The sequence below is a fragment of the Corapipo altera genome, unplaced genomic scaffold (assembly GCF_003945725.1).
Source record: "Corapipo altera isolate COAL_440 unplaced genomic scaffold, ASM394572v1 104, whole genome shotgun sequence".
Taxonomy (NCBI): domain Eukaryota; kingdom Metazoa; phylum Chordata; class Aves; order Passeriformes; family Pipridae; genus Corapipo; species Corapipo altera.
Window position 1 is genome coordinate 128513 of NW_020884920.1, and position 23859 is coordinate 152371.

Below are 23859 nucleotides of genomic sequence, written 5' to 3' on the forward strand. Positions count from 1 at the left end.
TGCCGGCCCGGGTGTCACCAACATGGCGGCTGCCTGAGGCCGCCCCCGCCGCCACCGACACGGGAGCGGGGCAGCGGCGCCGCCGCCCGCCCGGCCCGCGCAGGTACGGGGGGCACCCGCCAGCTTTTGCATCTCCCGGCGCCGCCTGGGTGGTGGGGACTCTGCGGGCGGTGGCGGGGGAGGAGCGCGGCCTGAGGTGGGCTCTGCCTGTGCTGGGAGGGCGGCGCAGACGGGACTGTCCGAGCACTCGGCACCGCGGGGGCAGCGGGGCCGCTCCGCCCGGACAGGGCTCGGAGTTGGAGGGGAGCGGGCGGGTCCCTCGGCTCCCGCAGCGGCCCTGGGAGCCCCGGCCGTGCTGCGGGGGCTGCGAGCCCCACTCCTCCCGCGCCCTGTTCCCGCAGCTCCCGCCCTGCCCCAGCCGGCACCCGCTGTCCCTGCCCGCACCGGCTCCGCGGGGGCTCCGGCCCGGCCCGGTCCGGCCCTCCCGCCCCGAGGCGGCTTCGCTCCGTCCCCGCGCTCGGTGCGGGTTGGGCGGTTCCCCGTGGCCGCCCCGCGGGTCCCCCTTTCCCGCACACGCGGTGCTGCTGTGTCAGGGCAAAGCTCGGTGCCAGGAATGCAGAGCCGAGTCCAGCGGGGAGCGCTGCCCGCGTGGGGCACGGCCCGGGCACCGCGACCTGCCCCGGGAGGGCCGTTCACAGCGTGCCCCGGCGGGACTGGCCGAGCACGGACTGCACTGCAGAAATGTTGAGGTGTTACAGAAAGGTTTGTGCTTAATGCATAATCTGTGAAACCCTGAAGGTTCCCTTCACCTCCCGAGAGAGGTCCTGGTGCAGAGGAGCCCTCCTGGGTTCGCTGCCAGAAGATGACTGTGCAAAGCTGCTCTCGGACAGGTAGAGCAAGGAGAAAATTAAACAAGTAATTGGGTCAAAATGATAATTATCATAAACGTATGGAAGGTGCTTCAGCTGCTTTTTTGCAGGTTCCATTTCACTGTGTGCCATGAGCCACCCTGAACGAAATGATTGCTGAGACCCCTTCCTCCAGAGGAGAGTCAGGGTGCCAGTTATGGCAGTGATTCAGGAGATGGCACTTTTCCCACTTTGCTGGTTCGTTTTTTATACTTCAAGGCACTGATGCAGCAGGAATTCCCGACCTTTCCTACACTGCATAATTATATACGTAGAATGTGTCAGGTTGCAGTGTTGGTGCTTTGGGGTCTGTTATTACTATCAAATTTAAGTGTGAATGAAATGCTGGAGCATTTCTTGCAGTCCTGGGTAAAAGTCTGTGTGTCAGATGACATGCAGATTTGCAGTTTTCCTTCTTACAGTTATATTATAGTCTTTGGTAATAAAAAAAAAATTTCTAGTATTCAAATGCCTTTTTAAGCTCAAACTTAGAAGTGTAGGACTCAGTCACTTCATCACAGATTTTTTTTATGGTTCTTTACCACGTTTTTCTTTATTGGTTCTAAATTGATGTTATGGGCAGCTGATTAGTGGCTTCATTGGTCCTTGTGTTGGTTATGTCACAGGAGGAATGAGAAGATTTGTATCTCTTGCCCTCCTGCAAGCGGTTCTAAAGTTTAATGATTCACACTAATAATTCCCATTTATACTTAGATTTGCAACTGAAAGGAAAGTCCCTTCTAAAAGAAAACAATTCTGCCAAAAGGAAGTTTGAAACTACTGGCCATATTTGCTACCTCTTAGTGTTTAATTCTATTCTGTAAGTCTGGTGGTATCATAAATATATGAGAAATGTGGAAATAAATACACATATATATATATATATATATGTATTAGACGTGGAATTGTGACTGCATGCCATCATTCTGATTCAGATTACTTCCAGTTGCATCAGTATTATAAGTTGTGCTGGGACACACTGCTTCCTATTTATAGACCTGTCAGTCTGATACTCCAATAAAAGGAGCTGTGGTCATGCTTTGTTCTTGCATGAATAATAAGAAAATGTAATCTCTGTAATACAGCATTTTCCCTGAGTGGTGACAGCTGGATTCACAAAGATTTTGTGTATAATTACGTAAGCAGTGCTTGGTGAGGGACCAGAGACCAGGTCCTTCAGGCTAAGTTTATCTCTCCTTTGCCCAGGGAATCTTAATTTCTCTTCTGGAAAGTGAAATCAGAAGTGTGAAGCTAGCACACACTTGGCACTCAGGCTGTCAGGAAGGGAAGGGTGCTTTCAGTGCTCTCAGGGGTGTGAGGAGGGAGGGTTTGGATCTAAATGTCCCACCTTCTGGGTGTTACCACGTGTTCTCACATATCCTGGGCATCCTCCCACCCTCATCTCTGTGCTGAATGCAAACTGCAGTTGTTCCATGTCTGCAGAGCTGTCAGGCTGGTGCTAGGTGAGGCTGCTGTGTCAGGCCACCCAGGGGAAAAGCAAAATAGGAGCAGACAAATCTCGTTTCTGTAAAACATATTGTTTTGTATTTCTGGGAAGAACTGAGTGCCTGACAGAAAACAACCTGATACCACTTACTCAGGGTTTTGCTGTAACAGCCCCCCCTTGTAGTTAAGGTACTGGCTTTTTTGCTGTGAAGATTTTGCATTGCTACAAAACTATTTCAAATATGAATCTGAAATACTAAGTCATAGATTTTTAAATACAGATATGTGATGGGAAGAGCCTGGGATATGCTGGTGCATACAGAAATGGGAAATTCCAGCTCCATACCGGGAGCAGCATTTTTTTAGTAGTGGAGAATCTGTAAGTGAAAAATTGGAATCAGGTTTGTGTGGAATGGCAGAAACAGTGTAAGCCTAAATGGAAATTTGCCCATGATGTGATGTTAATAACACTCATATCCGGAATGTCCAGCCTCTCTGAAAGGTTTCTGAGATAACTGTGTGTACACTAACATGATGTTCTGAGAAGCCCCTCCATCAGCTAAAATGTACTGAGCTGCCTTGTGGTTTGTGTATTTGAAAAGAAAAAAGCCACTGTCTTGGATGTAACATGGATGCTGGGTTCCTTCTTCCCCAGCTGATCCTGAATGCTGCCTCTTTCTCTTCCTCAGTAGGAGGTCCAGCAAAGAAGCAAGCTGGCATCAAGGAGTGAGGGAGGGTGAGGGAGAGTTCCTGAACACAGGTCTTGTTCCGTTGCCTGATCATCTTTGTTGTTAAAACTTTCCTAGGTCAGTTTGTGAGAGGTCTTATTTTTGTATGCCTGTCTTGACCAGTACCAGCTGATTAACAGTGTCTTGAATGATCTGAACTAATTAACATTGTTGCAGCGGCATCCCAAATAATTTGTTAATCCTTTTGTTTGATTTCAGGAGGGAAAAACTATTGTTGCTTTAGCTGAGGGTTCATTTTTCATTCAGAGGTCTGAACCAGGCACAGCACTGACTCCAGCAGTGGATTGAACAGGATGAATTTTTGTTGCAGAGCACCCAGTTAGTATCTGTCGCATTTTCTTTAGGGTTGGTGTAGTTATGAAGTAGAGTCCGTTGCTCTGATGGTTTCAAAGGACTCCAGGAAAGGCTAAGGAGTGTTATTTGTGAGCTCTCATTTAGCAGGACAGTCTGAAGAGTGGTAGGTTGGGAGACAAGGCTGCAATGTCAGGTGAAAATCAAGGTCAGCATATTCACAGGCAGGAATATGGTCTGGTCCCAAGCACAGGGACTACATAGGTTTTATTCTTCTCCCAGCTCTTAGCTGGGAGCTTTCTCCATGACCTGTTTTCAGGGGATTTCTGGAGCAGGAGGCTGGGGAGGTGGATGGCACTGTCTGTAGTGACAGTGGCAGTTTTGGAGCTCGCACGTGCTCAGCTGTACCTGTGTGTTACAGTGACACAGCCTATAAAGATACACTTTATTCCAGCGTGAAAGGCTGGCCTTTCCCTCCCTGTGACCTTGATTTAGTGCTCTCCTACATAATTGCAGGCTTTCAGAGGAGTTACAACAACTTACCTGGTTTTGAGACATTTGCTTGTCTCTTTAATTTTGTGGCCTTCAGTCAAGTTTGTTGAGTATTAGGGACCTGTTCATGCAAACACATACATTCCTGTAAAATACAGACTAAACAGATTATCACTGAAAGGAACTGAGTTAACTTGAACAAATTCTCCAGGCTGCATGTGGTATGTGACACAGATGAAATGACTCATAGGACATTTCTGTTTTCTTTCAGGTTGTGCCAAGGAATAAGCCAAGAAAAAGCTTTGTTTTATCCTAGCATGGCAAATGAAGAAGATGATCCAATTATACAAGAGGTAAAAGTGCATTGTGGCAGCAGTGATTGTACATGAGAATTTCTTCTTATTATTGTTATTACAGTTCCAAGTGTTCTTAGGTTACTGAAACAATGTGTCATCAACATCAGTGGTTATCTTATAACCAGTGACTTGCTCTGTGCAAAGAATTATGTTGTGTGGGCCAAGTATATGGCTCATGGTGTCTATTTTGTCAAAATAGTGGTGTCTGTGTTGGCAAGTTCAGCTCAGGGTTTTCACCTTTGTAATCTTTCCGTGTCAGAAGTGGAATACAGGAGGGAAATTTGCTTCTACCATTGTGTGGTTTCAGTGACTTTATTGTATGTCTCCGAGAACTGAAAAAATTGGAATGACTTTGATGAGTTAATATCTGTTAAATATGAAGCTACAGTGTTTCATGCCTTCTGCTAAAGTGAGCAGTTGTGTTCTGAGTCTGGACTTACTTAAACTGCTGTGTTCCAAGGGGAAGCCACAGTGTCTTGTCACTTTATGTCTGAGTTTACACACCAGAAGTACAAGGAAGGGCAATCCCTAAGAAGGAGGAAAGCCATGAGAAAAGGAGGGGGAATTGTCAGGAGTGTATCTAAGATGGCAGCTTCCATGTGTCTTATTCATGAAACATCTGTGGATTTTCAGTACTGGTGGCCAAATGCAAGTATTGAATCAGATTGGGGATATGGGTATCTCTTGTCTAACTTAGAAAGATTTTATGCCAAAGTACTGGTAAATGAAGTTACCTTTCAGTTGTGCTGCCAAAGGGAGAGCTTTAACTTCAGCTCCTTAGAGGAAAAATATTCCTCTTCCATTTCACATTTGTTTGCCAAGTTTCCTTGGAGAGGAAAAACACAACTAGAGCTACTGTCTGCTGCCTCTTCATAGTGGGGGTTTTTTTAGGTTTGGTTTTTAAAAAAGCCAACTGCAGAATTTCATGTCAAAGTCAGCAGAGGGGAAGCTTTTGACAGGAGAGTCATGAATATGTTTTATTTTAGAATTTATAATGAAAAGCTAATATTATCAGTGTTTGAGCTCTGAGGATTATACTTTTGTCTGAGACTCCATCAGTTATAGCTGGCATCTGATGAAAGTTGTTTGTTTTGCTTTTTAGATTGATGTGTTCCTGGCCCGAAGTCTACTGGAGAAACTTTATCTGTTTCAGGTATTTCAGTTAACTTTTATGCAGTGATAGTTTGTTTCAAATAAATGCAAAGAGCAGTAACTCTCCTTACTGCTTCAACCTGCCAAGGTCTTGGATACAGATAAACCTGTTCAGGTCTCAGTCAGTTTGGAGTCCAGGAGTGAGCCCTGGTTGCTGATGGGGCCTGTGGGTGTTGTGGAGAAATGGCAACTCGGAGCAGGAGGCTGCTGTGGCTGGAGGATTTCACTGGGATGCCACACTGTCCTCTCAGCTTTCCCCAGGGGTTCAGAAGAGAGACCCATCTGGCTAAACCTGGGTGTGCTCTCCTGACCAGCAACTTGTGGCCCATGTCCTCTAAGCTGACACTTACTTGTGTAAACCCACAAACGTTTTACTTTTAGGTAATAACTCTCCAGAGAGTTAATGCTGAGGGATGGGTTTTTAATTGCTTTTAATACTTCCTTTTCTGCTGAACTAACGTGAGGGACCATTTTCCTGAGGGGGAGCAAGGGGGCTGTGTAGTGACAAAAGCAGAGGGCTGGGAAGAAAGCAACAGACTTTCTAGGTCATGCTCCCAAATTCCCTGATGACTCATGAATCAGTCAACTAATTTCCTTTCTCGATGTGTTGTCTCCATTTGGCAAGTGGATCTATGTGTGAGTGGACAGGGGAAATGGAGTTAATTTCTGTGAAGTTCTTTGATCTTTAAATGAAGAGGGGTTCATGAAATGGATTTGTTTTCCAGTATCCCATTCGCCCAGCTTCCATGACGTACGATGATGTTACACATTTGTCAGCGAAGATAAAACCAAAGCAGCAAAAGGTTGGTCATCATTTGAGTCCAGTCTGTAAAAGTTGTATTATGTTGTGGAGAATGTACTTAAGGAAAGCATATTGTGCTATTAAGCTGTGTTAACTATGCAGCTACTTGCAGGACCAGATCTCTGTGCTTGGAGGTCTGGGGAGTCTTTATTGTGTCTGTGAGGTAGAGTTTAGGATAAGAGTAGTTTATAAGTCGTGATGGAAAAGCCACTGTTTTAATAGAAAATAGAATGATTCAAGGAAACATAGTTACTAACGCTAATTCAGTTGGTAGATGCTTGTGTGAATACAGCTTTAAAAGTGAATACAGTTTAGAAGGTCTTTACAGTATTCAGAGAAGGGTTGAAGAAGGATTGAGCCTTGGAGCCATGCTCTTGTCTTTCATTGTCAGTGCAGGTCTTGATTTCTCTCTTGCCTGGCTGTGACTCATCAGTGGGGTTTTGTATAGGTAGTGAAAGTACAGCCAAAGCCAGAGTGATTGCACTTGCTTGCAAATGTATCCCAGAACTGTGGCTATTATTTTAAAATGCCTTATTTAAAAACTGCATCAGTAGATGTCTGTGTTACTAGAATTTGGTTCTGGGAAATGATTAAGGAGAGTGCTTGGGTGAACTTTGGAGTTAGGATGCATGTTGTGTTCAGGAAGTCTTCTGTTAAACTTAGCAAACATTTGCATTGTAAGCATTGTGCAGGCCTTTACAAATATACTGTCTCATCCAGGGACTTGGAACTACTTCAGTTTAGGAATAGCATAAAGGGGAAGAAAAATAAGACAGTAGCTGTGATGCACAAATTTATAAGGGCTTTGGCACTCCCTGAGGAAGACTATGTACTGTATTGTCATGTTATGTAAATAAAAATGTGATGCAGGAAAATGCTTTTTTTTTTTGAACATTTGTCTGAAGTTTAAAGTATCCAACAAAGTGAAGGTGTATTTCAAGGATGCCTAAAGAACTCTGTTTCTTCTGATCCTGTTCATTTACGTGGGAGTTTATGTATCTCCAGCTTGTGTTTAAATGTCCCCATCCTACAAAAACCCATGTATATGCTGCTCAACTCTCTGCATGAGATTTGCCCTGTGGATTTGAATGATGCTGCTCGTGTGTTTAAATTCACTGTAAACCTAGGGAAATGTTAGGAAGTATGGGTTTGGGTTTTAATTGATGTATTTGGGGTTTTGCAATGGTAATGGGCTGTCTTACCTCTCATATTCCTTAGGTTGAACTTGAAATGGCCATTGATACTTTGAATCCCAACTACTGTCGTAGCAAGGGAGAACAGATCGCTCTGAACGTGGATGGCACATGCACAGATGAAACAAGCACCTATTCCTCGTAGGTGTCCTCTTTGCCTTCCTTTCCTTTTTGTGCTGAGCACAGAAATCTGTTTGTCCACCAGGACTTCAGGGAGAGCTGTACAAGTGGCTGTACAGTCACGAGGGCTGCTGTGAATTCTGAATTGCAAACAAAAATATGTGTGTGTGTGTATATGTATATATATATTTGCTGCAGTTGTTGATAGTCCATTTTGAGATTTGGTGGTTTCAGACCTCTAACATCTGCATCCCTCATTGCCTGTGGAAGGCCATCTCACCACCCTCCTCTGTCTGCAGGAAGCTGATGGACAAACAAACTTTCTGCTCTTCCCAAGCTGCCAGCAACGTTTCCCGCTACGCAGCTGCTGTTTATAAAAAAGGTAAGTTGCTTTTGCTTAACCCTCACCTCAGTGAAACGTGCTCATTTCAGGGTTAAGATAAGACCTGTTTGATCTTTTTGTCTTCAACCTATGTTTTATGGAACTCAGTGTCCCAAGCATCCTTGAGAAGGTCTAGCAAAATTGTAAATATTACATAAGAACACTGGCTTTGTAGATGCCTCCAGAATCTTAATAGTTTGTGGTGGCCTGAAATAATACACATTTGTAGCATGAATTTATCATTGTTATTTATATTACGATCTTCATCTAATTTTGTCTGTCTCAGTTTCCTGTTCAACAATTTTTGCTCCTCTTGACTGCCCATGCCATCACAGAGTTTTACTCTGGTGGTCATCTGAGGTGACAATATGTAGGTTGTTTTCAGTGATGACTATTTTACAAGGAGTCTTCTGAACTACAGGTCAGGCCTGACCCAGAATGTGGCTCTCTGCAAGATCTGGTTTCGACATAAAAAGAAAACAGGTCTTGGTCTTTCATACTCCTTTGAAATCCTGAGCACTGGACAAATTTTTCACTTCAATCCCTTTTTACGTTTTACTGTATTAAATATTTATGCTCAATTGAAGCTGTGGCTTTAGAGACAGGGAGATAATGAAAAGTGCTGTCACTGTGCACTGGAAAAAAATCAATTTTAACCAACGTTAATTCTCTTTTTCAGGTGAACTTCACCTGACTCCACTACATGGAATTCTTCAGCTGAGGCCAAGCTTCACCTACTTGGACAAGGCTGATGCAAAACACCGAGAAAGAGAAGCTGCTAATGAAGGTAAATGCTGTACAAATTGTGTTTTCTTTTGGGAGGTGAGATACAAGTTCTCTTTATAATTTTACTCATAAGAGTCATTTATTCTGAAGGTGTTTTTTTCTGACAACGTACTGATTGTTATGTTTTGCTGATCTTGTTTTCAGTGTAGCTGCCTAAATGCTTTTGTGGGCATGTTGTGGGGGATTGGCAGAGGGATGGGAGGTGGTGGGTAGTGACAAAAGATGGCAGGAACTGTGTCACTGCTGCCGCTGCAAAGCTTGTGGCAGCAGTGTCTCCCATCACAGGACCAAGTGTGCTGCTGTCCTACATTGCATAGTTTGCCAAATTGGGATTGAGCCCATGGTTATGGAGCTCCCAGTGTCCTTTCTTCCTGCCTGGTCCCCCAGACAGTTCCAGCTTGGCTTTGGCTCTTTTATTGCAGGGGTGTGTTTATTCTGGTGTATTTTTTGGCAGGTGGTGATTCATCCCAGGATGAAGCTGAAGATGATGTTAAACAAATTACTGTATGTCCACATTTTCCTTTTTATGATGGTTCAGGTAACAATCACAGGACAGAATGACAATTCACACCCAAACAAAAGGACAGGAAACCTCAGTCCTGGTGACCCTGGGCTTGGGAGGGGGGAAGTGAGATGGACTCGCCCTTATTGCACAGGCATAAAGATGGCACTGAAAGCAAGGGTTGGAGCTAGAGCCCCATGCTTGTTATTTATGTACCAAATAAATAATGCAGGTGGGGTTTTTTTCTGAGGGTTTTGGGGCTGTATTTAATGATGCCCAAATCTCCAGGTACGATTCTCCCGCCCTGAGACCGAACAAGCTCGTCAGCGGCGTGTCCAGTCCTATGAGTTCCTGCAGAAGAGACAAGCAGAAGAGCACTGGGTTCACCTGCATTATTATGGCTTGAAGGTAGGTGTGTGCTGGCTTTGAGGAGGCTGCCTGGGCCTGAAGGCTCAGCCAAGTCAAGAACTGATTTTAAATCTGGGCCTGTGGGAATCAGGGAATCTTCAAAAGATAATGAAGCTTGGAGAGACCCTGCAGTGCTCTGTACCCCCTCTGCTGGATAATGCTTTTGGAGTCTCCACACTGCAAAAGATTTAAGGCTGAGAGTTGGACAAACATAAAGGGGAGTCTGAGTACAAGAATCATTCAGGCCTTGTATTACAAACTGGACTCTGTGAAAGACTTGGAGAGCCCAGTCAGTGAAGTGTGATAAATGCTATTTGTCTGACCCACATCCATGTCTGTCAGGAGATTTCAAAGTCATGGCAACAGAAATGTTCCCACATCACATGAGCATTGTACAAGAAAGTGAAAGCAGAGCGTCAGTTAGTGAGGTGGAACATTTGAATGGTGCAGTAATGACGGGGGGGTCATAGTTTGGAATGAGAAATCCGGCTCTCTTGGCATTTTGTGTGTTTTCAGGATGTGATAATGACACTTGTTTTTCTCCGTGTCTCCAGGACAGCCGTTCGGAACATGAGCGCCAGTATTTATTTAGTCAAGGTCATGGCCTTGCTGAAAACACAGAATTAATTAAATCTCCCAGGTAATGGTTTTCCTACAGAAATTGCAGTCATTTGTTGGGATTATTTGTAGAGTAATAAGCAGGTATATTCTTTAAAAGTCTGTTCTTCGTTAATTCTATGCATGATAAAAATTGAATTGTTTAAAAAAATAGAGAAAGAAACTAGTTTTTAACTCATTCAGGTTGCTTTCTTTGTTTCCCTAAACTCTGAGATTAAAACTTCTCCTTTGCACTTGGGGTTGTAGCTTCTTGTGTGTTATCACAACCCTGTGTTGTTGGCACTGCGAGTACTGCAGAGGAAAATGAAAACAAAAGCTCCTTCTGGTTAATATAAGTTGATACTCTGAAGCCACTAACTTCCACTGATAGCAAATCTCATAAAACTTTCTTTTGTGATTTGTGGAGACAACAGAAACTACTTGAAATGTGTTTGTGTCTTGGTGACTGCAGCTGTACAGGAACCTTCCTACAATGCAGTCAGTGATTCTCTGTCATCTAATACAGCCATGGCCCAAGTAACAGTAAAGTTACAGGCTCTTGCTCTGTTTAATGGTGTGGTTGTGTTTCTCTTAACATTTAACATCAGTGGATCTGTGGTAGGTGTTCTGAGGAGTCCTTTAGATCTAATTCTTTCCTCCCAGGCACTGGTAGTTAATTACTTGGGTGGGAGTTTTTGCTTGTTGTTGGTCTGATTCTCTGTCTACAGGGCTTCACATGATCCCTCAGATTCCTGTGTCAGAGCACCTGTGTTTAATATATTTACTGTGCAGATCCTCTTGTTTGGACAGCTCTGTCTACAGAAGAGCTGGGATTCTGACTCCTATTTATTTCATATCTTTGGGCAGATGAATGTCAATAGCTTTGAGTTTACAGAGGAAGATGGGAGAGGAAAGGGGAGAGCTCTCTTCAGGCTGATGTTTGTTTTATAGACACACTAGCAGGATTGCCCTAAGAGAGAAATTACTGTACTTAAACCTGGGAAGCCCAAGACAAGCATTTTAAGGATGTGTTTCCTTTTCTTCTAGTGAATATTTAATGATGCTGATGCCTCCAAGCATAGAGGAAGAGAAGTAAGTGTTTGTACATAATGTTCAAAGTCCTTATTGGCTGGATGCTCTTTTTCATGGGCTACAAATCTGTTTGTTTATCTGCAGTGACAAACCAATGGCTCCAAGCAATGTGCTTTCTATGGCCCAGCTGAGAACTTTACCCCTTGCTGATCAGATTAAGATCCTGATGAAGAACGGTTTGTAGCTTTTGTAATACATTTGCTCTTTACTTTTTACTTGCTCTTGACTTTTAGTTGCCTCAGATAAGGTGCGTTTCCCAGCATTACCAGTTCTGTTGCCTCACCAAACAGACTGTTTGACTCTCATTCCCTAAAGAATCTAAATCCCAAACCTTTCCTTAAGAAGAGCAGTGACAGTCGGTCTGACTGCTGATCTGTACGTTTGCAGGCAATTTACTCCTAGAAAAATTTCTGATTTGATGATACCTTTCTGGATACACTTATTTCAGCAGGTATCTCATGGAATGTGGGGTCTGAGTGTGAACAACCTGCACTTTGGCACTTCCCAGAAAGTTTTCAGCAATGCATGAGTGTCATCTAGGAATTTTAATTTAAAGTCTCTTCAGAGTTACTATCTGACAAGAGCAAATCCTGAGGATTTTGCCTCAGGAGCTTCCTGTCTTGACAGGTACCTCTGTTTACAGCTATTACCAAAGGCATAGATTTATTGGTTTTAATTATTATTTTGTTAATACAGTAATTTGTGACCAGTTAAGCCAGCCAACTTTGATGCAACTCGAGCAGGTATTTTTAGAACAGAAAATGCCTTTAGCACAGGGAAGGACTTAGAACTTAGATTTTAGGTTTTTCCTAAGATAAAGCCTTGACCACGAACATCATAAATTATAGTTGCTGGGTCCATAAACCTGTGACTGTGCGTTGAGGAGGCCCTGGGCCGGTGTGTGTTTGCCTTGCAGTGAAGGTGATGCCGTTCGCCAACCTGATGAGCCTGCTGGGCTCGGGCACCGACTCCACGGCAGTTCTGCGCTGCGTGCAGCAGGTGGCACTGCTGGTCCAGGGGAACTGGGTGGTGAAGAGGTAAGGCCGGGCTTTGTCCCTGGGCGGGGCCTGGGAGGAGGGTCGGGACAATGGGCTTTGTGCGCTCAGCCTCGTGTCCCAAAGCATCCCTGTTCTTACAGCTCTGCAAAGCCTTGATTTCGTGTTTGCTGCTTTTAGTGCAGTCAGACGTTCAAAATTCAAGGGGTTCCTTAAAATGTTAAAGGATAACGCCTTAGTACCCACCCCAGCCAAAGTTATGGCTGAGCAGTGATGTAGTCTGTGTTTGCATTTGAGTTATGTCAGGGGTTTGATCTTGTCTGCACTCATGTTCTCTTGTGAGACAGCTGCCCTGAATTGTTCCAGAGATTAGTGTCAACTATAAATACAGAAAATGAAACCAGTGTCAGCTGTAGTATTTCTTAGCGAAATTCATTCAAATAAGGATGGGCTTTGTGCAGTCCCCTGGCTGTTCATCAATGGATGCTGCTCCTGTCAGCTGAAAACTATCCTCTAGAAGGCATTACCCCTTTAATAAATCAAGTGTAGGGGTACTGAGTGTACCACGTGGTTTGGATTCTGTATCATCCTCCCGTTTGTTAGGACAAAGCATCCTACTGGGAATTAAGTCAAAGTGCAGTATGGTGGGTTTTTTTTTACCTGGGTGGAGCCCTGCATGCAGAGAATTAAAGTCTCTGGAATAGGTGTCTGTGTTGAGTGGCATCACTTCCCAGTCGAAGTGTGCCAGCAGGATGTTTCAGCCATTGTGATACAGGCCTGGATTAGCAACGTGACCAGTTTTTACAACAACCCTGCTGTCCCTCCAGCCATTAGAGAAGGAAGCTGGAAACAAGTTAAAAGCCAGTATATTAGCATTCAGATTGTTTTGAGGTTATAGCTGATTTTTTTCTGCTAGTCTGAGGCGGTTGTGTGTGTGCAGTGGATGTGGTGTTTGGGGTGGGCAGGCACAGAGCAGCACGTGCACACATCAGAGAGGGGACTCATTCCTGTGGCCTGGAAAGGATCAAGATCATGAACCTGGGTTGGATGAGGCTTTGGAGAGCATGACACATGCCATCCAGTTGGTCCTGCAAGCAGACAAGGACTTGGGGTAATGTTGGTCTCGAGCAGGATGTTTTGTAATATTGTTCTCTGAAGCCCTTGATTGCTGAGGAGGAAATAAAAAACTCTTATGCCTGTACATCAGCATTTTGGCTAAATGCTGCCTTCAAGGCTGTATACCAGGTTAGCCTAAGCATTTCTTAGGATCATCCTGGTCTTGTTTACGCTGATCCAAAGGAGGCTTTGCAAGAACAAAGCAGAGCTTGTAGCTGTGTTGCACACACCTGTAGCCACAAGGCTGTGCTTTGCTGGTATAAGCCTTTTTGCACAAGTGTAATTGCAGTGGTGTAATTACACCAATATTAATGCCTTTAATGAAAACCATGCTTTGGGTAAAGGTATAATTTAACAGCAGAACAGGGAGGGCATGTATGTTATGTTAATCTTCACCAATGCCATTTTTCTGGAGTACCTAGTAACTAATCCCTCTTCCTTTTTAATTAACAGCGATGTCCTGTACCCAAAAGATACTTCTAGTCCCCATAGTGGAGTTCCTGCAGAAGTGCTCTGTAGAGGGAGAGACTTTGTTGTAAGTATAAGAGCATTTGTTGTTTTTAAAGGAAAACACAGGTGAATTTTTCCTGAGAGGCCACAGTGTTGCAAAACTCTACTGTTCTACTGCAGAAAGGTGTTTCCTCCAAGGAAGTTATTTGTGCTTTAATCCTGAAGGTGTTGTTACAAGTCTGTCATGGGAGTGTTGCTGTAGGCTGACATTGTGGCTGGCTGGCAGGTTCAGGTCATCTGTCATTAGCAGTATTCATCCCTCTCTAACACAAGCTGTAGAGCCACTATCACATTGCCCCCACAATGCAGGGCTTACAGAACAGCCAGGACCGGATAATAAAGTGCTTGTTTCTCCAGCTCTATTTCCGTGGGCACAGGACTCAGGAGGGCAGTGTGAGGGCTCAGGAGGGCAGTGTGGGTAAGCCTTGTGCTCCCTGAGCATGCACTGTTGATCTTTAAAAAGGACTTTATTCCTCAGAGCTGCTTATCAGTGAAAGGACTTTGTTCCCAGGCACCTTTTGTGAGCAGTAGCTGCACATGGAAGTCGAAATGAATACAGGTCTTGTAAACGCACACGTAACCACAGCAAAAAGGAACAACCTCTGCATTGTGTTTATTTTCTCTAACCATGGAAAGAATTAAGTTCCTAAGTGGTTCCTAAGTTCATAATCAGTTTATGGCTTCTACACCATCAAATTGAATCTGATGAGTGTGTGGCTCTCGTTTTTCTCAATCAGACCTGACTGTTCTCCTTGTTTTCAGAGTTTGTTCCTGAGATTTAGCTCTGAGCAGGAACGTGTTGTACAAGAGACTTTAAGTGTATTACAGTACTAGTGTGAGATCAAACTGATGGTGATTGAGACTGACTTTTGATTGTGTCTTGATGTCTGCCCAAGACACTGCCATATGGAGACCTGGATTCAGGTGTGACCCAGTGACATAAGTCTTTAGGACACAGCAGATTAGGTGACACGTCGTGCATAAAGTTCTAGGGACCAGAATTATTCCGCTCGGTTAAGTAAGCAGGAGTGTTTTAACATTTAAGATAAAAAGACAAATTATTTTCATTTGAATTATGTCATATATACCTTGTGTGAGAAATGGATCTGTGTTGATCTTAAGGGTGGGTAATTTGCTGATTAGTGCTAGAACAAGGAAGTAGTTAAGCTGTTAGAAAATAGAAAGCATCGATATTTCTGGCTTTCAGACGAGGTAAAATGTCTTGTAATAAGGCTCAGAAGTAGCATATAGTGCTATATTGCATCTGTGGAGAAAATGTGTTCTAACTTAAAGAGTGAACTTTATATGCCTGAATATATTTGTGTAAAGTAATTAATAAGGTTAAAAAACATTTATGGCCAGTAGTGACTCTTAGTGTCCACCTGTTCGATGCTGTACTTAAGGGGGGAGGAAAAGTAATTTGTGTCTTATTTGAAAGCTTCTGTGTTTCCCCAGATTCTCACATAATAAATTCAGGGGACGTGAGTACCCTTGGCCCTGGCTGAATGCAAAGGGTGTAATGAGAAGTGATTGCCTCAGAGCTGTTTGCAGGGACACTTGATAGATCTGTTTCCTGTGGGCAGCAGCTTCTTGTGCTCTAAAAGAGAAATGCCCTGTGCCCTAAAGTGAGTGGGGTGGGTTTGTGAGAGAGAAGCTGAGTCGGAGAGGAGGATGCAGAGATGACTTTGTAGGCAGGAAGAAATTGGCAGTAATGAGATTTGGAATTCTTAGCAACATTGCTAATACACACAGACTGAAAGAGGTTGGAGTCTGTTTAAATAGAGACAGGAAGAAATTAAAGGTCATATTCAGGCAGTCTTCTGTCCAACTCTCTCTCCTGTTAGCATGCTCTCAGCAGCTGCCTCTCAGGGTGTTGGACTTCAGGAGCTGCTCTGCAGAGCATCAGCTTTACCTAACTGGGGACAAGTGTGTGAGTGGACAGGACATCTCAGTAGAACTGTGAGTGACCATAATGGGCATAGAAGAAGGGGCCTCTGCATTAACAGAAATGCATGAAGAGTTTCTCTAGGTTGATGCCGAGGTGTTTGGGAAGCTTAGCCTCAGGTGTGCCTTCTGGAGTCCCAACATCACTGCAGTGGGGTTTTCTTTGTGTTTTGAAGCTAAATGGAATTTGAGTTCAAGATATTCTTCATAGCTTTTGTAGTTATAGCTTCACCAAGGCACACCATGGGCTCTGAAAACTTTTGATACTGTGTTCTTGGCCATTTGAGGACAGAAGGGGCCATAAAATGTTTCTCCTTTACCTGGCTGAGAATCACCTACTTCCACATTCTTGAAAGGAATGGGGGCTTTATTTTTCTGGTAACATCATTGAACAGGGTCATTACTAAGTTCAGTAAAGAACTGCTACACACAGTTCTGAGGTTTTTCTCCTTTGTTCCCTTCCTAGATGTGGAAGTTCACGCAGGACCGCTGGGTTGTGAGAAAGGAAGTAGCAGCAGTTACAAAAGTGAGTGTGGGGTTTTTTTTTTCTTCCTAAATCACAAGTTGGTGATAAGTGTTGAGCACTGTGTGGGTGTTAGTAGTGGATGCTGCTCCAAGCCTTTGCTCAAGTTCCCAGTGCCAGCACAGCTCTCCAGGCACATCTGCATTTTCACAGGTGTAGTTACCTACTTTTTCTAGAAATATTCTGAACAGCTCCCACAGTTACCACAGCTCCAAGGCTGGCCTGGTACCTGAGCCACTGGAATGCATCATGTCCTCTTATCTGACAAAGTTCAAACTGAGCTGACTGATGGTGCACCAAAGCAGATGAGAGCTTGTGCAGCCCACACTGGCTGCTGTGCTTTGGGTGTGTTAGAAAAGAGCAACTCTTCTGTTGGCATTTGCCAGTTGTCAGTAATGAATAATAATTTTAAAGCAACTCAAGCACCTGAATATTCTGTTAAAAGTGGCAAATGGAAGAGAAACATTAGGTAAAAATGAGAAACCCCAATTTTGTTAAAATGCGGTAAAATGATAAATCACGAGTCAATTTATGCACAGACCATCTATTTTTGGAATGTAAGATCCAGTGCTGCTTAAAAAGCTGGGCATGTGTAGGTGCAGCATGTCTGGCCTGCAGCTCTAAAATAAGATTAACATTGTAGAATATGCTTCTCTTCACCATCCAGTCTTTTCATCTCAGTTTGGAAACTCCCTTTTCATCGCAAAACATGCCATGGGCTATTTGACTCCAGGTGATTAATCACCACTCTCTCTGAAGTCCTGTGCTTTTAACAGTGTGTGAAAGTGTTGGTGCTGCAGAGAAGGATGAGTATCTCTGACTGAGCTGGGTGTGTGTCCATGGAGGTGCCTCACATAACATCAAATCAGCCCAGCTCTTCCTGTCTCATGGCACACTACCCATTGCTCCATATGTCCTGTGTAAGCTGACTTCCGTATTATTTATGCTTTTTCTTTTTCTTTTAGCTTTGCCCAGAAGATGTGAAAGACTTCCTAGAGCACATGTCTGTGGCAAGAATAAACAAAGGTTGGGAGTTCATGCTCCCTTATGATGAAGACTTTGTTAAGAAGCATCCAGACATAGTTCAGAGGCAACATATGCTGTGGATGGGCATTCAGGCCAAGTAAATGACTTGTTGTATTTTGGGGAATAAGCTAAAAACAGAGAACTGTCTAGTACAAAAAAGGTTTTGTAGACATTGATCAATAATTTGATCTGTATTGCCTTGAAGTCTCTCCCTCACAGGCCCCAGGCAGTGGTGTGGTGGGGGGTGTTACTGCATTGGTCAAGTTATTCCTAGTTCTTGGCTCCCTGGAGAAATGGAATGTTCTAGTTAATGGCTGAAGCTGGCATGGCTGCATGCAGGCATAACTGAAACTGCCCTGGTATGTTGTGTCTTTGTATTTCAGATTAGAAAAGGTCTATAACCTCTTAAAGGAGCACTTGGCACCAAAGAAACAAGAGGCACAATCAGGTAAATGGAATTCTGCTTGGATCATTTTGAAGCACATGCATCCATTCATATTCCTGAGTGATGTTTTGGAGTTCCTCTCTGGTTTTCAATGTGATGGGAACTGGTCTTGTTTAATGCTTTTTCTTTCTTGCTATTTCCTCTGGGTTCTTTGAGGCAGATCTTGGTCTGTACTACCATCACTGGTGTTGGGGTGACACAAGCCTACATGTAACATCCTTGTAGCAGAGCAGGGAGGATTCCCTGGCACTGGGGACTCACTATTTAACACTGTAAAATCAGCTGGTTCTGTTATCCACTTATTTAAGGCAGCTTGTGGGGTGTAAGCAGCTCCTGAAGAGAGGACAGACAGGGCCAATGCACAACTAACTGTCCCCTCTCAGTTTGCAGCCTAATGTGCATGAGATGATTTTTTTACGTTCCCTGATGTGCTGTGGGCTCTCTGGTGTGGTTGAGGGCGAGCAATTACTGAAGGATGTGTTTGGCAGGGGCTGGAGGGAGGTGTGAAGCTGTCTCTGTTTGACATCCTTCTCCACTGTGGATGCCAATGAGGATATTAAAGGAGCTGCTCCATAATCCTAAAAGATTGTGAAAACTTGAGATTCCAGAGAGTTTTAACTAGGTATTTGGCTCCTTGCCAGACACTGGAGCCAATGAGGAGCATAAGCAGAACTGACAAACGAGCATATGAATCCATTTCAATACCCGATGTCTGATCTGCTCGGAAGGATTAGGTGTTGGGTTATTTGGAGAGGATTAGCAGCCTAACAGCAGAGAAGATAACAGCATGTGTGCTGGGCATGCTTTTGCCTTGAACACAGCACTCCTTGCCTTGGCATTGAGACTGGATTCCTCTGCTGTCAACGCACCCCTTCCTTTCACCTTCGGATAACTGGGTGTGGAGAGAGAAGAGGTGCAGGATAACATGGGCAAGAACTCCCTCCTGTTCTTTTCTCCCCATTACTGGGTAATAGTACTAAGAAGAGGGTCTCAGGCTCTCACACTGTGTACCTCATGCTAAAAGAGTGTTCAGGTTCACTGTTAACCCCTTCATGCTCCTCCCTGTACTTGTGGGACATCCCAGTGCTGGATCTGGCAGTGGCTGCAGCAGGGCCCACCAGCCACTAGAGAATCCTAAAAAAAAAAAAAAAAAAAAAGAAAAGTTGTTGGACAAAGAGGCATTTGGGTCACATTTTGTGACAGATGTGTGAGCAGTCTATGTACTGTTTTCCTAAATTGTGGAAAAGGCCCTGGTGATCAAACAAGTGCACTTTATCTTTGCTTAAGGTTCCTTGACTGGAACGCCCTTCCCCAGGCATTTGGCTTTAAAGAAACAAACACACACCCCTCCAAAAAAACCCCCACCAAACCCCCTCAAAACTAATGTAAAATTTAATCAACAAACTGGGGTTTGTGCCTTAGATTTAATAAGCAGATGATGTTTCCTGGTTTTATTTCACCAAGAGTCTTTCAAGAAACATTCTGCAGGACTGGAGCCTTGCTTATGGTGAGATTTATGACATCTTTTGTTTCTCACCAGCTCATCTGTTGCTGGTTTCTGGGGAGCAAAGGGTCAGCATGGCTAAAGCAAAAGCCAAGCAGAACTACGGGCAGCTGGAGAAGGAGTTCCAGAGGCAGAAGGCAGAGATGAAATCAAATGACACCTCGGCCAAGACGGATGTTCCCAATATCCGCATCAAAGAGGAGCCTGTGGGTGACGAGGAGCCCATGGACACCTCGGCCTTTGAGGGCCTGAACAATGGGCTGGTGAACGGCCTCCACACGGCTGAGGGCTCCCCAGAGCCTGTGAACGGCCACCTGCCCGGGGGCTGCATCGACCGCGTGGCCCAGGAACTGAAGGCCTTTGTGTCCTCCACGTTTAAGAAACAATTTGTGCTCACCCTGAGTGAGCTGAAACGGTTATTTAACCTTCACTTAGCCAGTCTGCCTCCAGGACACACGTTGTTCAGTGGCATTTCGGACAAAATGTTACAGGACATGGTGTTGGACACTGGCTGCAAACAGATTTTGGTGCCTGTAAGTATGAGTTTCCCCTTGGTGTACTTTGGGGAGGGGCTTTGTGGGGGGGCAGTTAAACATCTGAGCTGTGAAACGTGTGTCTCCTGTGCTGGGGGACCTGAAGAATTGATGTGCTCAGAGTAACTGTCCAGTATTGGACCTGTTGGAGCTGCTGGAATTCTGTCTGGTGTCCTGCTTCTGTCTGGCCCTGCACCTTGCTCTCCTGTGGTCTGTGCGTAGCTGAGTTGTCTTTGGGGCTCTGTTTCCACATCCAAGGTGTTGGGCCACAGCAATTCACTGTCCCAACTTGCTCCTGTTTACAGGATCTAAGGCAGTCCCAGATTCCCACCAGCTCTCATGGGCTTGCACAAGCTCCTTCTCCTGGGGACAGGGACACAGCTGGGAGAGGAAAGGTGACATTGACTGCCTGGGAGCAGGGAGGCACACCCAGCAGAGCCTCTGGGAAGCGACAAACTGTATCTGCAGCAGGTTTCTTTGGTCAGACTGTTTCCTCCCAGACTGTGCAGAGGTGTCTGGTTCTTTGTCTTTATGGAAATGACTTGTGTGATTGCGTGAGGCAGAGCAGGTCTGTGTGCCAGTAGATTGCTTAGGAAAGGAAAAGGAGTCTGGCATCATGGGAAAGAGCCTAGAAGGAAATTAATTTTACAAGACATCTGGCACTGCTGATTGGGTTGCAACCAGAAAGAGCTTGGGAGCAGCTGCCTTTGGGGAGAGAGGAGAAGAAACGTGTGAGCTGCTCAAAAGGGCAGGAAGCAGGCGGGCTGGGAGAGCCTGGAGCATGGGAGCTGGAACTTGGCTAAGGAATAAGGATTTCTACAGGGGGGCAGAAATAACATGTTCAGTCGTGTGCAAAGTACATGTTGTGGCACCTGAGAACCAAGTAACAGACTTGAAATGCCACTGGGGAGAGCACTGATTGTGGTGCTTTCTGCTCCCTCTCCTGACGGCTTCCAAATCCTGGGGTGGTGCTTGCCTGGAACTGTCTCAGTGCTGGCCAGGCTCTCCTCTGCACCTGGTGTAATGTGTGTGTTTGCCATGCTGATGGTAAATAGCTGAGGTCATTCCTGCTGCTACTTGGGACTGGAAATTGTTTGCTTTGGAAATTTTGGGATTTTGGAAATTATTTCATCCACGTGAGGAGTGAAAGTGGGATAGTTTCTTTTTTCAAAAAAAAAAAAACAAACTAAAATGCTGCTGGAGAGAGGTGGTTGATACTTTCTGCTGTCTGGAAAACTGTCACAGGAGACCTGCAGAGGTGCCAAAGTGGTCACTGGAGTGTCTCTTTAGGAGACCTGTGTTCTGCTGGTCCAGAATTTACTGCAACACTTGAGCCTGTGCTGCTGTCAGCAATGTAAATCCTTCCCTCCAGCCTCCCCTCAGTGCTCTGTGAAGATGGCAGAGGTGCTGGGGCTGGTTTTACTCTTTGCATGGGCTCAGACACTTTGGTGTTTCTTGATTGTTCCCCTGGACAGTTTTGTCAGAACCCAACAGGGCGTCTGAACTCGGGGAAAGCCTGGAGGGTTGTTTAGCCTGGGGTTTTATAGTTACTCATTAGTTTTCTGTAGTTGAAAGTGCTTTGGTGATAAAAATCAATGATCTGAGGTAATTAAAATGATGTTCTTTGGGGAGGTGAAAGACACTCCTGGCTTGAGTACTGCCCTGTTATAGAAAACCTGTGGCTGAAAATGGCCATTGAAACCTTACCAGGGGAATGTAGGATTTATTATAGAGCTGACCAACTGCACCCGGGGTATGAGATAAATAGTATTTGTGGGGAGCCAGAAGAGGAGCCACTCCAGCTGCAGAGGTGGCTGTGGGGATGCCTGCAGGGTGCTGTGCTTGCTGTGCTTTTTAGCCTCCTGGGGTGGGAGGGAAAAGCACACATGGGGAAACAGCAAATCCTGGGCAGATGCAGCCCGGAGAGCACAGAGAAGGGAGGGGAGGAGAGGCATCCTGGGCACACACTGGTGCTGAGCCTGTGCCTCGAGCCTGTGGAGGCTGAGCCTGGGTCCAGCCCCACGGGAATCCTTTGTGCAGGAATGTGGCTCCCAAGGTTCTACACCCATTTCCTGCACTCTGGTGGGGCTGGCTGGCTCCTGCCGGCTCCCTTCCCGTGGAGTGGCAAGATTCTGCTCAAATCCTGAGGATATTTTTGAGGCTTCAGGAAATGATGTAACTCCTGCCTGGCTGGGGTGACAGGAGAGGGTGCAGCCCTGCTCTTGAAGAACCCTTCAGGCTGGTGCCCATTCCAGGCTCCTGGAGAGGGGAACTCAACAGTTTACCCCTAGGATTATTCCAGCTGATAAGTTTTTTCTGGCATACTCAGCCCCTTCCATCTGGTTTAGCTATAACACTACTCGAGTGAGACATGTCCCAGAGCCCAGAGCTCCTCCCAGGGAGCTTCCCTTTAACGTGGCAGCCCCGAGGACCCGGGACAGCAGTTTGGATCCTGAGAGCCCTGCACCAGCTCCAGGGGCTTAGAGCAGGAGAGGGCACAGGCAAATCTTTGAAAGAAGGATTTTAAGGTAGCAGAGAGCTGTTTCAAGGGGAGGCTGGAGAGATAAAAGTAACATAGAACAGCAAAGGGGCAGCAGGTGGCAAGACAGTGAAGCTGTTTGGGCAGAACTGTGTCTCCAAAGAATCCCTGATGGCATTTCCCAGTCCTGTGAACAGGGTGCTATTGGCACCAGTGTTTGCAGCAGTTTGCAGAGGAAGGCTGAACGGGAGGAGGAGATTCTGTGGGTTTTTCTTCCCAAATAAGTATTGTGTTTGTTTGGAAGCCGTTTCCTCCCAGAATGGCTGGATAAACACAGCTGTGTTTCAGCCCTGTGGCTGAGGCAGGAGGAGTTTGCACTCCTGGGCTGTGCTGAGTCACCTTCTCAGAGCCTGGCAGGTTGTGTCCAGGTGCTCCTTGTGCTGTGCATTTGCCATTCCTGCTGCAGCTGTTGACTGGAGGGAACCTGAAGTATTTTATTTTATCTGTGCTGAAAGTGTACGAGAGAGATTATTCCTTCAAAACAAGTGGCCTTACAAGAAGAGAATTATGTCTGGTTCTGCAAGCCTAATAAACCTGAATCCTGGCTCTAAACCAAGTGTAAAACCTTGTTATATTGCAGCCATTTGGACTAACCTGAGAGCAAAAGCTGCTAATCCCACCAGGCAGCTCCCGCTGGACAAAACCCTTCCCCTTTGCAATAAGATCAGAGGCAAAGCATGAAAGGAAATGCTGATCTTTCACTCTGCCATGCACAAGTCTTTTGGTTGCTGTGAGGGAGGCTGGGAAGAAAGGTTTGGCTTGTCCCAGCAGCCAGGATTGAGGGATCCTGGGACAATCAGGACTGGCTTGTTAGCTTTTCATAACTGATTGATTTAGGTCGTCTGGGTGGTGAGCAAGGAATAAATTGTGAGTGACAGACAGGAAGAGACATGTCAGGAGTGAAGGCATATTCCTGCACTGCTCATTAGTCGCTGCTCCAAGGGGAAATGTTAAGGCAAATGGATGGAATTTTATTTTTTCAGAGTCTGGGGCACGGGGGGGAGGCAGTTGTATTCCTTTCTGGGAACCTTCTTGTGAACCTTCCTGGGGTGGGAGGCTTCTGCCTCAGAAAACACTAATGTGTTTCTCTGGCTTGGCACATGGGAAAAAACCAAACACACAAACCCACTGTCATTTTTGGAGCCTGAAATGAGCAGATACCTGGTTCACTGTCCATCAGTGTTCAGTCTTCTGCAGTCCTGTGGTCTGCCCCAGAACAAAGATGACAATACATGAGACCCACTGTGCTTGTCAGGAACGCTGACCTGGGATTAGGGAGGCAGGTAAATACAGGATAGAGTTAAAACCTGCCCCTGTAAATGTAAAAACCTCCAGAAAGACCCTGCAATGCACTTGGTGCTCTCAGCAGATGCTGTTTTTGACAGTTGTTTCAGTTCTTATTACATGGCAACCAAGGTTTTGATTCAGTAATGGGTGTCCAGGGATAC

General features: G+C 45.3%; 2 protein-coding genes and 1 long non-coding RNA gene across 5 annotated transcripts in view; all 3 read left to right on the top strand.

The window, feature by feature from the left end:
* Positions 1 to 3785, top strand: part of EEF2K (eukaryotic elongation factor 2 kinase) — a 35992-nt gene extending 32207 nt beyond the window's left edge. Inside the window, exon 20 of the transcript XR_003529896.1 lies at positions 3774 to 3785. The gene's annotated coding sequence lies outside the window, so the exon portion shown is untranslated. The remainder of the gene's footprint in view (positions 1 to 3773) is intronic.
* Positions 1 to 23859, top strand: part of POLR3E (RNA polymerase III subunit E) — a 27636-nt gene continuing 3777 nt past the window's right edge. Inside the window, exons 1-19 of one of the 3 annotated variants that reach the window (XM_027656725.1) lie at positions 83 to 103; positions 3047 to 3114; positions 4158 to 4239; positions 5345 to 5395; positions 6120 to 6197; positions 7415 to 7530; positions 7809 to 7891; positions 8571 to 8678; positions 9132 to 9181; positions 9468 to 9587; positions 10142 to 10227; positions 11232 to 11276; positions 11361 to 11452; positions 12193 to 12313; positions 13841 to 13922; positions 16308 to 16367; positions 17330 to 17487; positions 17774 to 17838; positions 19376 to 19872. In XM_027656725.1, coding sequence (XP_027512526.1) covers positions 4204 to 4239; positions 5345 to 5395; positions 6120 to 6197; positions 7415 to 7530; positions 7809 to 7891; positions 8571 to 8678; positions 9132 to 9181; positions 9468 to 9587; positions 10142 to 10227; positions 11232 to 11276; positions 11361 to 11452; positions 12193 to 12313; positions 13841 to 13922; positions 16308 to 16367; positions 17330 to 17487; positions 17774 to 17838; positions 19376 to 19872 — 1848 coding nt within the window. In that variant the 5' untranslated portion in view covers positions 83 to 103; positions 3047 to 3114; positions 4158 to 4203. Of the gene's footprint in view, positions 104 to 3046; positions 3161 to 4157; positions 4240 to 5344; positions 5396 to 6119; positions 6198 to 7414; positions 7531 to 7808; positions 7892 to 8570; positions 8679 to 9131; positions 9182 to 9467; positions 9588 to 10141; positions 10228 to 11231; positions 11277 to 11360; positions 11453 to 12192; positions 12314 to 13840; positions 13923 to 16307; positions 16368 to 17329; positions 17488 to 17773; positions 17839 to 19375; positions 19873 to 23859 lie in introns of those variants that run through there. The other 2 variants (XM_027656724.1, XM_027656726.1) reach the window with 2 other exon arrangements.
* LOC113953515 lies at positions 19895 to 21758 on the top strand. Its single transcript, XR_003529897.1, has 3 exons — positions 19895 to 20478; positions 20718 to 20719; positions 21747 to 21758. It is a non-coding gene; the product is annotated as an uncharacterized LOC113953515 (long non-coding RNA).